Source organism: Ascaphus truei, chromosome 4 (genome assembly GCF_040206685.1).
Source record: "Ascaphus truei isolate aAscTru1 chromosome 4, aAscTru1.hap1, whole genome shotgun sequence".
Taxonomy (NCBI): Eukaryota; Metazoa; Chordata; class Amphibia; order Anura; family Ascaphidae; genus Ascaphus; species Ascaphus truei.
This window is the reverse complement of record NC_134486.1, coordinates 187,992,629-188,012,179: the sequence shown is the minus strand read 5'-3', so window position 1 is coordinate 188,012,179 and position 19,551 is coordinate 187,992,629. Positions and strand designations below refer to the sequence as shown.

The following is a 19,551-nucleotide window of genomic DNA, read 5'->3' as shown; positions in this document are numbered from 1 at the left end:
GTGTCCAGGGACCTGGCGCAGTGGTGATCTCCCTAGGAGAAAGGGAATCCCACTTCAATACGGGAGGGCGTACCTGGCAAAGGGACAGCACAGAGAGATGTGCGGCTAGAGCCGGCAGCTGCATGGGGCAGTCTGCTACATCCCAACCTATAATAAAGATGCCATGTTCAAAGAAACCCCCACTGTGTGAGTGTGAAGTTACTCAGCAGTGGCAGTCACCACCGAGAAGGAGTTCCTCACCAGGACCATCTCCCTGCGGAAGCATAGATCCTGATGAGGTGGAGGCGCTGCACGTGAAGTAAGTTGGACTCGTAACCACTACCTCAGATACCTGTCCTGCTGCCATCCTCTATAACACCAAGCGGGAGACTCAGGAGTCCTGTTACTTGCAGGTGCACCACCACACACGACCTTGTAATGGGGACCGGTTAGACCAAATGGGCCAATGTGAGATTGGGTGGGTCTAACAAGGTGGGTCCAGCCGTTACACTAGATTGTAGTAAGTCGGGTCCACATTGGCTGCTTAGTTTTAGTTTGAGGAGCGCTTGTGTAATCTCCTCTTCAGATACTGGGCTAAATTGAAAATTGTGGGCAGTGTTGGGAGGGGGTGGGACTGTAGGGATACTCCCAGGATGAGATTCATGTTTGGGGTTTGTGCTGCGTTTCGCTAATAAGTTAGTGGCACACCCCACAAAGTAATCATTGAATGCATTTGCAATGTCAGTGGGGTTTGTCAGAGTAATATCCCCCTTAGTGATATTACTTGGTTGTTGATGGTTAGGAGCCTGGAATATATTGTTGATAACCTTCCAGTAGTTAGCTGGGTTTGATGTATTTTGGTGGAGATTGTCAGAGTAATATTGTGCTTTTGCATACCTTGTTTGCCTTGTGCACACGTTCCGCAGGCATCTGTAGTGATTGAGATCCTTGGTAGTGCCAGTTACTTTGTAGCTTTTCCACAAGGCATCCCTGAACTGGTAGAGTGCTATAAGGTCAGGTGTAACCCATGGAAGGTGGGCACCCCGTACCCTTATTCTGCGTAGTGGAGCATGGGTATTGCAGAGTTTTAAGAACTCGGATTGGAAATAGTCGAGCGCAGAATCAGGGTCGGGAATTAAATCGATTCTGTGCCATGGGCAGTTGGTAAGGTCATCCAGAAACTGTTGTGGGTTAAAGTTTTTAAATGTTCTAGTGAGGAGAACTTTAGGGCTTGAATGGGGCGGTTTAATTTTCCTTACACAGTACACTATTGGATGGTCACTGAAAATATCAGGAAGGATGCCAGAGGATTGGATTCTGCTGGGGTTTGAGGAGAGAATCCAGTCTAGCAAGGAATGGTTATGCGATTTCAGGTTTATCCGTGTGGGTTGGGAAATGAGTTGCGATAGGTTAAGTGACTTGAGTTGTATCTGGATTTTGTGGTTTTTAGGGTCAAGCCAATTGAAGTTGAAATCCCCTAGAACAAGCAGCTCACTCTTCTCATTCAGAGAGGAAATGGACCCAAGAAATTGGGTGATATCAGTCAAGGATTGTAGAGGGGCTTTAGGGGGGCGGTAGATGCCAGCAAGCAAGATGGGCTTAGAAAAGGGGAGGCAGATTTTGCCAACTAGAGTTTCAAAAGAGGGTGGACTTGGTGGGCAATGTAACAGTGTAAATTGTAAGGTGTCTGCAATATAAAATAACACCCCTCCTCCTCTCTTTGACCTATCTCTCCTAAAAATGGAGTATCCCTGAATGGCGATATTTGCATCAGGGGTTTTAGAGGATAGCCATGTTTCTGTAAGAACGATGGCTTTGGGTTTATGCATAAGGCACCATGCCCTTAGTTCATCCAGTTTGGGCAGCAGGCTCCGGATGTTTATATGGGCGACAGATATGCCTTTTTGGAATTTAAAGGTGGAATTCTCAGGGGCAAGGGACAGAGCTGAAATGGGAGGACCTGGGTTAGTTTCAACATCACCTGCTAGAGAGAGTAATAGTATGAGTAGAAATTTGGGTAGTTGTTTGCAAGTTGTAAATTTGTGGTGTTTTCCATTTGAGTGTGCGGTGGTTGGTGTGCTGGTTTTTAGAGTTCTCCACCAACATTCAGTAGATAGTGCAAGGCTTTTGAGTAGTCCAGGGTGTATGGTGATGTTGTGTGTGGGCCAGGATGGAGGAGTTTGTAGTGGATAGAGGGAGTAACATCTCCATGAGGCCAGGAGAAAGAAAAAAGTTAGAAGACATAGCAGGTTCATGATGCCAGAAGTAGGCAGTGCTGCAAGGAGCTGCTGTGAGCAGAGTGAGTGTGTGCAGACTAAACAGCAGGGGTGGGCCTGTACCTTGTCAAGTGTTTTGCTGCATTGCAATGCTAGGGTCAATTCAGGGTTTCAGTGTTTTGTGCAGTCAGTTTTGGGAGAGGTTTCAGTGAAAGAAGTTGTAAAGGGGTGGGGGGTTAAACTATGCAGGCTAACAAGCATGGGATCATAGTGTGATCTGAATAGCTTACCGTTTGTTGTCTTGAGTAAAAGAGTGTGCAGTAGATCCAGTCCCCAGTCACCTCTAGTCAAACTGTAGTCTAACTGTTTTTATCACTTAAAAAGCTCACTTTAAATGCCTCACTGCCTAATGCAGTTCCATATGTTGATATAGGGATTGGTAGTTCCTCGCTATCTTAACTCCCAGATATTTTATACTCGAGGAGCTCCAACGATAGTTAAAGTTTAATTTGAGGAGTTTCACCTCTGGCTCTGGCAGGCTTAAATTTAGTGCTTCTGATTTGTCGTTGTTGATTTTATACCCTGAGATATCTCCAAAATCTTGGAGTTCTTTTTGGAGGTTAGGTAGGGAGATTTGGGGCTGTGTAAGGGTTAAAATGACATCATCAGCGAATAGTGATATTTTGTGCTGCCTGTGTCCAATTTCTATTCCTTTGATGTCTCTATTGGCTCTTATTGCTGATGCCAGGGGTTCTATGGTTAATGCAAAGAGGAGAGGGGATAGGGGGCATCCCTGTCGAGTTCCATTCGTGATCTCGAATCTCTGGTTACTGCCCCTTGGCAATTTTACTGTTGCAGACGGGTTTTGGTATAATCTACGGACCCCTTCTAGATATGCGTCTTTAAAGCCGAATTTGCGCATAACATGGTCCATGAATAGCCAGTCTATTCTATCAAACGCCTTCTCTGCGTCTAAGCTGAGGAGTAGTGCTTTGGTCCCTGTGAGATGGACGTGCTCAATAATATCGATTATCTTCCGAGTATTGTCTGAGGCCTGCCTGCCCGCGACAAATCCTACCTGGTCATTGTTTATTAGTCTCGGTAAGATGGGGTTTAATCTATTTGCAAGTATTTTGCTATATAATTTGAGATCACAGTTTAGAAGGGAGATTGGACGATAGCTTCCACAATGCATCGGGTCCCTGCCTTCCTTATGTATTATGGCCAGGGTGGCCAGGGACATTGATGGGGGGATTTGGTTTCCTTCCATAAAATCGTTAAATATTTTTAAGAGATGCGTGGATAGTGCTGGCAAGAATCTCTTGTAGTAGACATTGGTGAAACCGTCAGGGCAATGAGACTTAGTAATTTTTAGTGATTTGACCGCCTCTTCCAGTTCCTCTTTTGAAATCTCAGCGTTGAGGACTGTGTTTTCCTCCTCCGTTAATGTGGGGAGCTGACATTTGTCTAAATATTGCGCTATTAATTCGGATGCTATCGGTTCAGGACGGCCATTTTTGGATCTTAAGTTATAGAGTTCGGTGTAGAATTTTGTAAATTCGGCTGCTATTTTGCTGTCACTATGTTGTATCTCACCAGACCTGCTCTTGATCGCCATGATTTGGGACCTTGTATGTACCCCTCTTAATTTAGTGGCCAAGAGTCTGTCTGCCTTGTTCCCTTTGTCATAATATTGTTGGTTGGTCCATTTCAGGGCCTTCTCAACATCCTCCAGCTGGATCTGTCTAAGTTTTGCTCTGGCTGTTGTCAATGTTTTATATACTTTTTTTGAGGGGTTAGCTTTGTGGGTTTGCTCTATTGTTTTGATATTATCCGCGAGCTCCTTTATTAGTTTTTGGCGGGCTTTTTTCCTGTGGGACGCGATGGAAATGAATTTCCCTCTGATGGTTGCCTTATGGGCTTCCCATAGGATTGCTGGTGAGGAAACGGATCCTGAGGGGGGGGGAGGGGTGGGAAAGGGGGGGGGAGGGGAGGGGGGGGAGAGGGGGAGGGGCAGGTTAGGGGGGGGGATGCAGGACAGGCGGGTCACATTTCCATCTTGATCCCTTCACACATTTCAAACCTTTTGTTTATACATATTATTTGTACTTCTGAGCTCTCAGTATATTATTAACAGTTTGGTAGCCTGGGAGACTATGTTCAATCTTTCCTCGCCCACGTGTTTCATCTGAAGGCTTTACCCCCTAGCATAGTACACCGGTGAGGCTATGGGCAAGATTGCCAACAGGGGTACACGAGATGGGGAAGGGGGGGAGGGTGGCATGAGAGAGGGTAGGAGGGGGGAGGGGAGGGGGGGAGGGGATGGGGGGTAAAAGGATCACAGTCATGTTTCAAACACTCTGAGCATTTCAAGCTTTTTGTTATACGTTTAGTGTGCAGTTCTGCACTGTTGATATGTTGTAACCAGTTTAGCAGCCTGTGGAAATAATTTCAACTTTCTCTTGCTCGTTTGCGTCCTCTACATGCTTTTCTGATTTGCATAGCATATGTGTGGGGTTATGTGTGGGATTGCTACCCATAGTGTGAGAGGGGGGGTGGGGTGGAAAAGGGTTGGTAGGGGAGGGGGGGGAGAGAGAAAGGGGGGGAGAGAGGGGGGAGGGGCGGGGGAGAGGGAGGGGGAAGAGAGGGGGGGGAAGAGAGGGGGGGGGAAGAGAGGGAGGGGGAAGAGAGGGGGGGGGGAAGAGAGGGGGCGGGGAGGGGGCCAGGAGGGGGGGAAGAGAGGGAGGGGAGCTCAGGTCACTCTTCATGGTGTACGATATACATTCAGTGTGCAATCTTGCAGTGCTAATGGGTTTTAAACATTTTAGTGATCAGTGGGCGCATTCATGTCCGTCCCTTGCGCTCTGATCCTAAGTTATGGAGGGTGGGAGAATGCGAAGTAGGGGAGAGGGTGAGGAGGGGTTGGGGGGGGAGGGGGTGTGTGGGGGGTGAGGGGGGGTATATGTGAGGGAGGGGGGGGGGAGGGGGTTGCGTGTCTGGGTTGAAGAGGAGAGGGGGGGAAGCGAGGTATCATTTAATGTGTAACAGTTTATTATTCTACTCACGGCCTCCGGAACATCAACTTTAACTTATAATTTTGAGTCCCCTAGTTCGGTCTGGGTGGCCTGGCTGACTTTCCAGGAAGGTCGTCGTCTCACTCTCCGGTATGGCTCCGGTCCGATTAGGTGTTTTTTAGGGTAAGTGGAGGTGCCTTCCTTCTTTTAGGTCCATGCAGGGGGATTTATCTGGGTGCTGCGGCGGTTGCTATTTATCCCTTGGGTGTTGGGCCGCAATCCTCTCGGATGTCCGGGGGGGGTCCCCTGAAGCTTCCTCGGCAGTCGAGTTGGTTGCTAACCACGTTTGTGGTGGGGTTAGACCCAGCGCTCTTGCGAAGGGGGCCATGTCCGCGGGATATTTCATAGAAAGAAACTTTCCATTTTTATTGACCGTGAGTCTGAAAGGAAAGCCCCATCTGTATTGGATTCCTTTCTCACGGAGCAGGTTAGTTAACGGTTTTAGATCTCGCCTGCGGTCTCTTGTTGCCTTTGAGAGGTCGTTATAGACTTGGAGGGTCTCATTTTGAAAAGTTATTTCTCCCATGTCTCGACAGGCCGCGATGATCTTTTCTTTGGATGTGTATTTGTGCATTTTTATTATTATATCCCTTCTCCGCCTTGGGTCGTCAGACTTAGGTCCTAGGGCACGATGAGCCCTGTCCATTTCGACCTCTTTTTCCTCCAGCTCCCCGCACACCAGGTTGAAGAGCTCCAGGAGGTAAGGCCGGAGTTGTTCTTGTGTGACTGACTCCGGCACGTTCCGGACGCGAATGTTCTGTCGCCTGTCACGATTTTCTTGTTCCTCCATTCCTTCTTTGGGAAGGGTGATCTCTTCTCCCAGGCGGCTGATCTCTTCTTCCGCTTCACTCTGTTTTTGTAGAGATTCGGTGAGCTTGTTCTCTAGGGTGGTTGTTTTTTTCAGTTAGCCCTGAGATGCATACAACTTTTTATAACAGTATTATAAACAGAGACTATGGTCCATACTAAATGAAATACTAGATCTGTGATGTGATTGGCACACCTCAAATTAGTGGTGACATGTTGTATAGCCTTGAAGGATAGTCCCTGTGGGCAGGGCTGCTGATAGAGGGGGAGAGCAAGGACAAGTGTCCAGGGCTGGTGGCTAAGGGGGCCCCAGAGGCCAGACAAAGCAGATAAAACATAGCCTGAGGTCTGGCCGGGCCCAACTTCTTTGCCCAGCTGCTGGTCCTTTTGTTACCCCCAGGCCCTGGCTCTCCCCAGCTGCGGCCCTCCCTTACTGACACTGTTCCATGCTGAGGCTGTGATGTCGACGCCCGCCGGCCCCTCTGACGTCATGGCATGCCAAGCCCAGCTTCTGATGTACACCGGCATGAGAGAGAGGCCCAGCACACGCCGGAATCAGAGGCTCGGCGTGGGACAGTGGGAGGGGTGGGGGAGGGGAGATTTGTATGTATTTGGGAGGTGGAATTTTTTGTATTTGGGGGGATGGAGGGGTTTTTGTATTTATTTGGGGGGGAGTTTTATGTATTGGAGGGGTAATTATTGGGGCTGGGATTGTGTGTGTGTGTGTGGCCGGGGGGAGTAGGGGTAGAATGAGTGTGAGGGAAGGATTGAGGAAACAGTATTGAGTCTGGTAATTAATTGATGGGGGCGGGGGGGAGAAAGAGGAGAGAGGGGGTGTTAGAGAGGTAGACTGGAAGTGAGTGACAGGAGGGAGAGAAATACATGGCAAGAGGGGGGGAATGCAGAAGGGGGCTCTTGAGGTCTGAAATTGGGGTGCTCGCAAGACCGCCAACACAGGGTTGGGGGGGGGGGCGGTCATAACTCTAGTCCTGGGCCCTCAGCGGCCCTGCCTGTTGGTTGGCCTGATGGTATCTATAAAAATGTCTAGATACACTGTAGGTCAAGACTTAACGGCAGATATTCCTCACGTGTTCTACAATGTGCACTCTAAGTGGCGTTCTGATTCTACCCACATATTGTAACTCACAGGGACACGCCAACACATATACCACATGGTCCATCCTGTAATTCAGACAATGTTCTCTCTCATATTGTTCACCTGACACTTTTGATACAAACTTTGTTTTATCTGTGGAGCAAAAAGTACCGTCTTTACAGGATAGGCATCCAAAAAAAACCTGTGGGTTTACTAACCAATTACAGGTACTAGAACTCTTTATAGATCTAAAAGCACTAGATGCTAACTTGCTCCAAGTACAGGAGAGTTAAGAAGGATGTGCCAATGTTTTTAAATTAAATCTTTAATTTTAAAAGCCTCTCTATTATATAGGGTAATAAAAGATTTTTGGAAGATATGATCTTGTGTTACTACTTTATTGATGGTATTAATAAGGGTTTTTCTATCCAAGACGTTATTTCTTTCTAAAGCAGATTCAACTTTACTTTTATCATAATTCCTATCTGTGACAGGGTAAAGTCAGGTACTTATAATTATGCCTGGGAAACATACATCTGAGTCCTTCATCCAGCACTCAGAAGGTTAACCCAGTAAGACTACTTGGGCAATCAGGAAGTAAGCTGAGAGAGCTGACAATCAGCTAGATAAGGAGGCTAGTTTGTAGGAGTTGGCTGACTCAGACTACAGAGCTGTTCTGTGCAAGCTCCTATCCAGAAGGATTTCCTAAACTCTCTCTAGGGACGGAGATTCCTCAACAAAGATAAAGTAAGGACTTTAATATTGGTCCATAACTATTGTGGTATATATTTAGGGGTTGGGAACTGGACAACGTCTGCCAGCCTGATAGATAGGGACTGGAATGTTTAGCAAGATCTCCCTATGAGGAGTAGGCATTCTTTTTATGAGTTTTGTTTTGCCTAAAAGGAACAGTGTGCCCAAATGTTTATTTGTGTTATGGAGAAATAAAACCACTCAACATTTGGTTTACCCTGAAACTGCACGTGTGGACTATTGTCTGACATCGCCTACAGGCTGAGTTAAATTTTCTTCCCATTTAAATTGTTCTAGGGCTATTATTACAATTGTAGTATCTTTCAAATGAGATTTAAGATTAACAATGTATTTTTGAAGAAAATAATCTATATATTAAGATACATTCGAGGTCATGGGGACTAATCCCTGATATAATAGGCCTCGCAGGTGGATTTTTTATATCCTTGTAGATTTTGTGGAGGAAATAAAAAAGTGGCAATTTCAGTTTCTCTTTCAGAAGATATTTAAATACATCTTCCTTTAAAATGCCCATATTTTTACATCAAGGTTCTGGTATCCAGGGAGACCCTGAACCGGTAGTGATTCAGACATCTCATGAGGAACGCCAAGACCAGCGTGTGTGGAGGTGAGATCGCGGAGACTCAGTCTCTCCCCGTCCACTCTTCACAGAATTTTTGTCTGAAATTGCTGTTTAATTCTTGAAGAGTGAGTGCACTCTGTTCCGTTTTTGAAAAAGACAGTATGAACTAGAGAGAGTGCAGAGAAGGGCCACCAAATTAATAAAGGGGATGGACAATCTAACTTATAAGGAGAGGCTAGCTAAATTAGATTTATTGACATTAGAAAAGAGGCGTCTAAGAAGGGATATGATAACTATATACAAATATATTCGGGGACAATACAATGAGCTTTCAAAAGAACTATTCATCCCAATGGCAGTACAAAGGACTCAGGGTCATCCCTTAAGGTTGAAGGAAAGGAGATTTCACCAGCAACAAAGGAAAGGGTTCTTTACAGTAAGGGCAGTTAAAATGTGGAATTCATTACCAATGGAGACTGTGATGTCAGATACAATAGATTTGTTCAAAAAAAGGTTGGACATCTTTTTAGAAAGGAAAGGTATACAGGGATATACCAAATAAGTAAACATGGAAAGGATGTTGATCCAGGGAGTAATCTGATTGATAATTCTTAGAGTCAGGAATTAATTTATTTTTCCCCTTATAGTATAGTAGTATAGATATAGGATAACGTATCTTTTCTCTTAAGTTAGCATAGGTTGAATTTGATGGACGCATGTCTTTTTTCAACCTCATCTACTATGTAACTATGTAAATATAAATGACCAAATTATTTGGATTATCTGCACTATTATACCCTTCTTTCTTTTCCAGCAAGATAACCTGAATCACTGTACGAAAAAGGTTTAATCTGTTCTTTGCCACAATGGATACATGTGTGTCTAAATGCTAGAAAATATTAGTGGAATTCATATATGAGATCACCAACCACATTCCTATAGAAGATAAATTATTGCACCATGGTGTCCTTATCTTTTCTTCTACAGTAAAACCAGTTAGTCATTTAAGTACCATCCTTTTTATTATTGTTTGACCTTACCTGTTGGTGACGAGGACAGAAGGCTTCTTTCCCCCTGTGTCTGTGAAGCTCCAAGATTCCAATAAGATCACCAAGTGCAGTGACCATTGGCAAACAAAGAACAGACTGGATACGAGTCCTTGAGTCCTGTCCCGTGCCTTTGGGAAACCGGTCATCCTGGGGAAAGAAAAGTATATAAAAAATTACATTAAAATGTAATTAAAAAGTGCAATCCTTTGTGTAGTTACATTTTTGATGGTGGAGACACCGTTCGTCAAACAATGGTCACATCTATCAAGTCTTACTGGTTTTATCCCGGGGCTTAATACGTCACCTGTAAACTGAGGTAGACCAAGGGGCAGCAGCCAGCAACTTTTCTACTTCTCAGTAATCATTTAGAATGCATTAGGCTAGTCCCTCACCCCTCAATAAATTCTCTTTCTTTCATTAAACCTACCAATCATGGCAAAATAAAAGATAATATTTTATATGGCCGTGCCCTGCGTATTCTGCCTTTACTGATGTTAAAACCTATATACTACACTATTTATTTATATCAAACATTTAAACTGTTACAGTACATCTAAATTACACTTTCATCAAAACCAAAAATTATTTGTTATGATTAAAAAAAAAAAATCCTCTACAAAATCAAGTTTTACAGTTATCATAACTGCCTAAATTAGTAAAAAAATAAATGTAAAAAAAGTCAGACAACATCCATATTATATAATCAAGCAAGAGAGAGAGAGAAAGAGAGAGACAGAGAGAGAGAAAGAAAGAGTAAGAGAGAGGAGAGAGAGAGAATCTGAAGAAGGGAAGCGAAGCACAGCTGTGGAACAGTGGGGCCACACACCAACGAGATGGGTTAAAAATAAACTTTATTTATTTATGATGTGATCGCATCATGGAATAAAGTTTATTTTTAACCCATCTCGTTGGTGTGTGGCCCCACTGTTCCACACCTGTGCTCACCATCCCTTCTTCGGATCACCTCTGCTGCTGCTTGGCGTTATGCACGCACATGGATGAATTGCCTAATATGTGAGTACTCTTCTCTTCTTTACTTGGATGGGGAGACCATGACCTTTTATTGAGTGCGACTCCAGGGCCTTGGTCCCAGTGACATACCACTACATGATTATTACATTACCTGACAGCTTATGGATGTTACTACATGGACGGTTCATGCTTATACTATGCCTTAGGAGAGTTATTTATGCACCAGGTCTATGAGACTTCCGAGGCTTTATTATAATTCATCTGCTACGGGACTATACTTATCATTAAGAAGCTTATGTGGATTTATGGTTCCTCTGCTACTGAGCACCGAAGTTTGGAATTCTTTCCAGTGTGTGTGTGTGTGTATATATATATATAACCTGAACTAAGCCTTGCCGCAGTCCTGTACCCTGCAGAAAGTACAAACAAATAGCTGCAACATCTGTTTCATATGTCTGCAACCCTGCCTTTCCCCATTATTTCTTAGCATACAATGCTTCAAATGCTGGTAATTACATGCACACAGTGTGTCACCTTTTACTTCTTATCCATTTTAACATGGACCCCTATAAGCTTATGCCTGCCGTATTACACAGTTTTTCAGCACAACCTGGCTAAAGAAGTACATAGCCAGTAAACCTGCTCACAAACAGTTGTTTTGACCTTTCGGGTCTCATCAATGTGAGAATGCTTATACTGGCTTCTCTATGTGAAGCTGGAAGCGGTTTCAACCACACATTAAATAACTTATGGCGGTAAAAAGTTACAAAAACCCTCCACCGTTCATTGTACTGCGTTAAAAAAATAATTGACCACTTGTGAGCACATTCACAAGTCTCAAACAGGTCTGCAGCCCTGCCTTTCCCCATTATTTCTTAGCATACAATGCACTGCAGCTAGCGATTCTGGGTAATGACATGCAAATGAGCACAAAGTATAACCTTCCTCACAATGATGAGACCCAAAAGGTCAGCATAGCTGTCTGTGAGTAGGTTTAATGGCTATGCACTTCTTTAACCCAGGCTGTGCTTAAAAAGCTGTAATATGGCAGGCATAAGCTTATAGGGGTCTATGTTAAAATGGATAAGGAGCAAAAGGTGACACCGAGTGCTCATTTGGATGACATTACTCAGAAACCCTGGCTGCAAAGGAAGCATTGTATGCTAAGCGATAATGCGAAAGGCAGGGTTGCAGACCTGTCTGAGACATGTGAATGTAATCACAAGTGTTATTTTTTATTTGCTTACATAACTTATTTAATATCTGGGATAAAAAATAGTGAATTTCTCAAACAATAGGCGTTATATATATTATGGTTACATTTTTTAGATTGTCTTGTATCGGGTATGGCACAGGAAGCGGAATGCCGGGCTCCTTGTGATGTAACCATTACATCATGCATTGTCTCCCTAAATTAGCCTCTGCTGGTTGTAGTAGCTCATCTACACTTCTGAGCTGGAATAATCACTAAAAGAGATCTGAGTTACTTCTATTTAAAAAGTAAAAATAAATGTTAAACAGAAGGGGAAATTGGATCTTATTGGTGTCAAGAAGGGGCAGAGGGACCCGCTTCTAATATTTTAAACTCTTTATATGCCCTCACCCCTCGACCCGCTGGTTTCTACCTTCTAAACCAGTAAGGGGAGGGGTGACATTGGTGGCGTCTAGCAGCAGAATGAGCATCAGTACAGACTCTGACATTGTGCTGTATGCGGAAGGCTATCTCCATGCTGCTTTAATGGGGGTATTTTAGATGCCATTGGGGAGTTTTGTCTTGCCAAGGATGTAGTCTAAGAAGAAAACATTTTCAACAAAGATTACCGGTTACAAATGTTTTTGTGACAAACATATTACCCATGTCTAAATTCCTTGTAGTGTGTACCTATAGAAAATATATACTTTCATTGGAGTATTGTTATGCTATATTGGAGATTCTGCTTGCCAACAATGGCACCTACTGTATAGTGTTTCTCATGGAAAAATCCGGGCATAAAGAGACTTATGCAGTTTTACTAGTTTGGGGCCACTATTTACTAAAAGAGTACCTAAACTTTAACATATCTGATATCAGTGTACTAAGGGGACCCAAGGCAATAACATTTAGTATGCCTTTCTATGATTACATTGAGCTTGTGTGAGGAATATTGATGCAAAGCCAAAGACAGTGTAAATTTATGAAAAAAATGTAAAGACCACGGTTTTCAACAATTCACTTCCAGAAATATTTTTGTGGAAACGCTTGTTACCCATGTCTAAAATGTATTGACGCAATTTTTTTTTTGTACTTTTCCCAATGGCAGCACACACCAGAGTGTTTATGTAATCCTTCCCCTTTGATGAGACACAAGCTTTATGATTGGCTGGTATGGATCATCCATCCAATACCATACCAATACCAGATTGGCTGGCTCATCCGTGTTTAAAATACCACTTACCATAAACACAATCACAGAAAAAGAACCAATACAAGAAAATAAATCAAGGGATGGGAATTTGTGCGCGTGCTGGGACAATGGGACAGAGGAAAATTAAATGACAGTAAGAAAATTTCCTCTTTCCTCCATGTCCCGGCAACACACACTAGCAGAATATCCCACAGGGAAAGATTAAATTACAGCCTGCAGAGCTGTAATTAGGTGTCTGACGAGGGCTCAATTTTAAGCTTCTAGCATCTAATAATAATAATCAGAGTGAATGCTATTACTGAAGGGGAGGACTGAGCATTCTCTGCCCAAGAAGCCATAATATGTCTAGTGAACTGGCCCTATTGCCTTGTGGAGCCAATTAAATGTATCTATGGAAACCATTAAATCTGCTGGTAAGAGACGTGCCTGCAGGCTATGAATTGGTTTAGATTCTCTAGGTCTATAACTAGTCTGTTACCTCTGGTGTCATTCGTGACCAAGAGGATAATAAGGTAGAATATACTAATTTACCTTCCTGAGAAGGAGATACTAAAGTTGCTTAAATACTGCCTTATAGCTTGGTTTAGGGATAAATATTAGAAAGCAGGCTGAAGGTTTACCACAAGTTTGTTCAGGGCATTTGAAGGAATTCTAACGAGCATCCTTTTAGGATTGCCGAAAGCACCCATCTGTCTGAGGTTGTTAGCATCCACTGTTATAGAAACCTGATTCGTTTTCCTCCCACAACTTGCTTGGCCCCTCCAAAGTCCTACAGTTAAAGACTGTGGCTTGGTATTAGATTAATCATATCTGTGGTATGAAAGCAGCCTTCCCTCTGAAGCATCATGAATTCTTATCGGCCGAAAAAACATTTCATCTGTAGACAGGACCTATCTCTATTCTACTTTCTATTTTATGGCAAGAATTTACTCTTTGTGGATAGAAAAACCTCTTATGACGCTGAGGGTAGGTGGCTGGAACAAAAGTCTTGTGCTGAGGTTTCTGTTGTATAAGCTCAGAGAGGGAGACAAGAGAAATACAAACAACACAATAGTGTATTATCCTTTAGACAATATAAGACATGTGGATGGAAAATGAAGCAATTTATTAATTAAAACAATTGTGACTACAATTGAAATAAAACATGAACTGTAAAATAAACAGTGGATGATCTTCTGTTAATAAAAGAGATAGGGGCTTCTCAGCATTTAAGCAGAGAGAAGCCTTGCTGCTCCACCAGAGGTAAAACCGAAATCCTACTCACCGTCCTGGAGTAGGACATGTGCATTGGTACGGGGTCTTTAGCCAGGGGTAGCCGTCTGCTGTGGGGTGCCGGACGTCTGCTTAGAGCGTGCGGGGAGATCTCAGGAATACTCGTGCATTCAACAACACCGCGTGGATTTTGCGCGTCTCCTCCGCTGACGTCACCGCCAAATTGACTCAGCTACGGTGTCCCTGGATGACCAGAATACCTTCCTACGCGTTTCGAAACACTCGATCACGTGTTTCTTCGTTCCCTGACGTTCGTTCAGTTCAAACCCAATTATTTTTGTGTAATATTAATAAGCCTGTGGAAGCTATCGTCACAGGCGTATTAATATAACTGGTGGCAGCTGGCGGGACTGAACTGGACCTGGATTACAGTATTCTGCGGGGTACTGTGATCCAGTGGGAACTTGATGGTAATTGCAAGTTCCTGGGACTAAAGATATTGAACACAAGTAACGCAAGTTGTCACACCACCTCACTGCTGCGACCCAGAACTCAGAGCCATGAGTGAAGCGGAGAACCTCTATTACCTGAGAACTAGAAATCAGCTAAAAGACAAGTGCCGTGCCTATGGACTGGAATATGTGGACCAGGAGGTCGAGGACATGGTTGTTGCAGTCACCGCATATGAAGCTGAGCATCCAGAGGTCCTGGAAGTAGCTCAGCTTGCCCTTTTACAGCCGCCCGGAGATCAGGGACTGAACCCAGTGCCGGGCTGGCAGGATCCCGGGGAGGGACCAAGTGCACCTCCCAGGACAAGTGCAGCAGGAGGGGCACGGGTAGCTGCGGCTAGCAGTCCCTTTACCCCTGAAATGCTGGCACTGATAACAGCGTGGGGAGACCGAGGGACACCGGAGGAGCGGCTACAGTTTATCTCTATGGCAGTGAACAGACCCGCTTATTGCCCCCCGGTCCGACCCCCCAAAGATGGACTCCAACTGGACAAGCACAGCCTCACCAAGTATGTGGAGGGCACTGATCAGATTGACATGTTTCTAAGGAACTTTGAAACGCAGTGCCGGCGGTATGGGGTGCTTCCCCAGCATAGGGTTGCACGCCTGGACCCGCTACTCTCCGGCTTGGCTAAGCAGACCTTGATGGCGCTTCCAGATGAGTTTGCTGATGACTATGACCACCTGAAAGAACTTTTGCTGTTTCAGCACGGTTTTACCCCTGAAGCTTACCGGGATAAGTTCCGGCTGGAGGAGAGGCACCCTCAGGAGACCTATGTCACTTATGTGACCCGCATGGCTTTGTACGGGTTACACTGGGTGGAGGGCTCTGAGGCCAAGACTTACCAACGCCTGCTGGACCTCATCTTTCAGGAGCAGCTCATGCAGCAGTGCCCGCCGGCGGTGAGGGCTTTTGTGTATGATAAAAAGCCCAAGACCTACACCGAGGCGGCGAGGATGGCAGATGACTATGTGGTCAGCCGGTCCCAGATGACCGCCAAGGTACCAGCCAAAGCGGTAACCCCACCGGCCAAGAAAGCTGTGAGTACCCCCCAGTGGACCCAAAAGCCGCCTGCGGGCAGCGGGTCACAGAAGGCGGGGGAGCTCCGGCATGAGCGCCAGTGCTACAATTTCAACAGCACTGGTCACCTTAGACCAGATTGCCCGGAACCCCTGCGTTCCAATGGACCCTACCGAGGGCAACGCACCCCAGCTGCAAAGCCGGTAGCCCGCGTGCGGGTGGCTTCCACCAAAGAACCAGGACCGGTCATGGAAACAACTCCCAGCGAGACGTCCCATGTCACCCCTTCCCCGGTTTCTTCAGTGCCTACAGCCAGGAGCGGAGAACATCACAGCGCAGACCTGCAGCAGACGGACGGCAGGAGCAAGCATCTCACCCCGGTCACAGTCGGTGACCGGCAAGCAGTTGGCTTACTTGATTCAGGAGCTGCAGTGACCCTGGTCCGACCTGATATGGTCCGGCCAGAGGAATTGATCCCAGGCCCTGGGATGCAGATCACTGTGGCTGACGGAGAGCCACGTTTCCTGCAGGTGGCCCGCATTTTTTTGGATTGGGGGGTGGGCAAGGGTGTGCGGGAGGTGGGGGTTTTACCAGGTTTGGATGCTGAAATTCTTTTGGGCAATGACCTGGGACCGATGACCTGCACCTACGACCGTGTGCCCCAGCCCGCTGCAGTGGCGGCGGTTACCCGGAGCCAGACCGCGGCAATGCCGGCGGTGACCACCCCAGTACCCCAGCCTTTGGGACCAACGTTAGCGGAGGGCACAGAGGAGCCCAGGGAGGTAAGCCAGGATCAGTTGCAACCACAGGCTGACTTACTGTTCCCCCTTACCGTGTCCCCTTCCCCTGACAATGACATGACTGGGGGGGGGGCAGATTTAGGAGCCCAGTTTAGGGAGGCAGTGAAGGTAGACCCTACCCTGGCCGGCGTGAGACTTCGGGCGTCCGAATCTCAGGCAGGGGAGGGCACTGAGCGCTGCCTATGGCATAAGGGACTCCTATACAGAGAAGAAGGGAACCCGGGAATAGAGAAGGGATTGACCGGTAAGCGACAGCTAGTAGTACCCCAGGGGTACCGACAGCAATTGTTACGGGTAGCTCACTCTATTCCGTTAGCGGGACATCAGGGGGTCACCAGGACGCGAGCCCGGTTATTGCAGCGTTACTTCTGGCCGGGGGCATCCAGGGATGCGGCTGATTTCTGCCGCTCCTGTGATGCCTGCCAGCGAGTAGGTAAGGCGGGCGACCGTGTGAAGGCACCCCTGAGACCCCTACCGATAATAGGGGAACCCTTCCAGAAGGTAGCGATGGACCTGATAGGACCCCTCATGATTCCTAGCAGGTCAGGGAAGCGCTACATCCTCACGGTGGTGGATTTTGCCACCCGGTACCCTGAGGCGGTAGCGCTGGGCACCATAAGTGCCAAGACAGTGGCAGCAGCTTTGCTGAACATTTTTGCTAGGGTAGGTTTCCCTAGTGAGATCCTAACTGATCAGGGGTCTCAGTTCATGAGTGAACTGTTACATTGTCTCTGGGATGCCTGCGGTGTACAGCACCAGCGCACTACCCCTTACCATCCCCAAACAAACGGATTATGTGAGAGGTTTAATGGTACCCTGAAGCAGATGCTTCGGACCTTTATAGAGGCGGAGGGGAAAGACTGGGAGATTCACCTGCAGCACTTGCTGTTTGCATACCGAGAGGTACCGCAAGAATCTACAGGCTTCTCCCCCTTCGAGCTACTATATGGCCGCAGGGTACGTGGACCTCTGGACCTCTTCCGTGAGGGATGGGAGGGGGAGACTACTGCTACTGATGCTTCAGTGATCCAGTATGTAGTAGATCTCAGAGACCGGTTAGAGATGCTTATGGGGGTGGCCCAGGACCACCTCAGGGCTGCTCAGACCAAGCAGAAGCAATGGTATGACCAGCAGGCCCGTAGCAGAGAGTTCATCCCAGGACAGCAGGTGCTTGTTCTCAAACCCACTCGGGAGAACAAGTTAATGGCTGCCTGGTCGGGACCGTATTCGGTCATCCGAAAGGTGAATGAGTGCAACTATGTTGTACAGGTAGCGCCTGAGAGGCACAAGACATATCACATTAATATGTTAAAGGCACCGAGTATGGGAGCAGTAATGGCCATTTGTAGCCCACTGCTGGAGGATCCGGCGAGCAATGCTCTGCCTGATCTCCTAGGGGAGGCAAGCAAGGAAACACTGTTGAGCAGGTAGAGATCGGGGCACAGTTGAGTGCTAGGCAGAAGGGAGAAGCCAGGGACATGCTAGCTCAGTATAGCGCCCTCTTCACTGACATGCCAGGGACCACACATCTCACCAAACACCCAGTACATACAGGGGACCTGCAGCCTCTGCATAAGCACGCTTATAGAGTGTCAGCAGAGGTCAAGACAAGTATGGAGAGAGAGATTGAGGAGATGCTGACCCTAGGGGTAATTACTCCGTCCCAGAGCCCTTGGGCAAGTCCAGTAGTCCTAGTGCCTAAGAAGGACAAAACCACCCGGTTTTGTGTGGACTACCGGTTGCTCAACGCTGGGACGGTGTCAGATGCTTACCCCATGCCCCGCATGGATGAGTTACTAGATGAACTCGCGGGGGCAAAGTATCTGACCACCATGGATCTGAGCAAAGGCTACTGGCAGATTCCCCTGACCCTGGAGGCTAGGGAGAAGTCAGCATTCATCACTCCAAGTGGCCTCTATGAGTTTTTGGTGATGCCATTTGGGATGAAGAATGCCCCGGCTACCTTCCAACGCCTGGTCAATAGGTTACTGGAAGGGATGCAGAGCTATGCCAGGGCTTACTTAGATGACATTGCTGTCTTTAGTAATTCCTGGGAATCCCACATAGGACATGTAGCTGCGGTGCTGAATAGAATCAGGGAGGCTGGGCTTACCTTAAAACCCACTAAGTGTATGGTAGGGATGGCAGAAGTCCTGTACTTAGGGCACAGGGTGGGTGGAGGGCATCTCAAGCCAGAGCCAGCCAAGGTAGAAGCCATAGTTCAGTGGCCTGTTCCAAAAACCAAGAAACAGGTCATGGCCTTTTTGGGCACCGCAGGGTACTACAGGAAATTTGTCCCACAGTACAGCGCCGTGGCCAAACCCCTGACTGATCTGACTAAGAAGCAACTGCCTGTGCTTATTACCTGGTCTCCTGCCTGTGAAACTGCTTTCCAGGCACTGAAAGCTGCGCTTGCTGAAGCCCCCATCCTGGCTGCCCCAGATTATACCAAGCATTTTCTTATTCAGACTGATGCCTCTGACTTTGGTGTGGGGGCTGTGTTGAGCCAGGTGGGGGACGACGGCAAAGAGCACCCTGTGGTGTATCTCAGTCGCAAACTGCTCCCCAGGGAGGTGGCATATGCCACCATTGAAAAGGAGTGCTTGGCCATTGTGTGGGCACTCAAAAAGCTCCAGCCCTATGTCTATGGGAGAGCTTTCACGGTCATTACCGACCACAATCCCCTGAGCTGGCTACAGAGGGTATCAGGGGAAAATGCCAAACTGCTGAGATGGAGCTTGGCTTTGCAAGAATTTGAATTCACCATTCAGCACAAAAAGGGCAGTGAAAACAGCAATGCTGATGGGCTTTCACGCCAGGACTATCCCTCTGAGACTGAATTCATTAATGGTGCCAGCAGTTCCCCACTCCCCGTCAGGGCCAGTGGGCCACAGGACACGCATTAAGAAGGGGAGGTGTAGAGGGAGAGAGGGGGTGGCCCGGTATTAAAGGGGTTGCACCCCATTTGGCCACCCCTGACCGCACCAGGGAGACAAGGGGTTAACTGGGCTGAGGTCCAGAAATGTGATGTAACCCTTGTTATGACATGTAAATGTATTTTCCCCTGTTCCATTG

General features: G+C 46.7%; 1 protein-coding gene across 6 annotated transcripts in view; it reads right to left on the bottom strand.

Annotated features, from left to right (window-relative positions):
* PDE10A (phosphodiesterase 10A) overlaps window positions 1-19,551 on the bottom strand; it is a 938,782-nt gene that overhangs the window by 417,785 nt on the left and 501,446 nt on the right. For all 6 annotated transcript variants that reach the window (XM_075596713.1, XM_075596710.1, XM_075596711.1 and 3 more), the window contains one exon: window positions 9,549-9,704. In XM_075596713.1, the coding sequence (XP_075452828.1) occupies window positions 9,549-9,704 (156 nt within the window). The remainder of the gene's footprint in view (window positions 1-9,548; window positions 9,705-19,551) is intronic.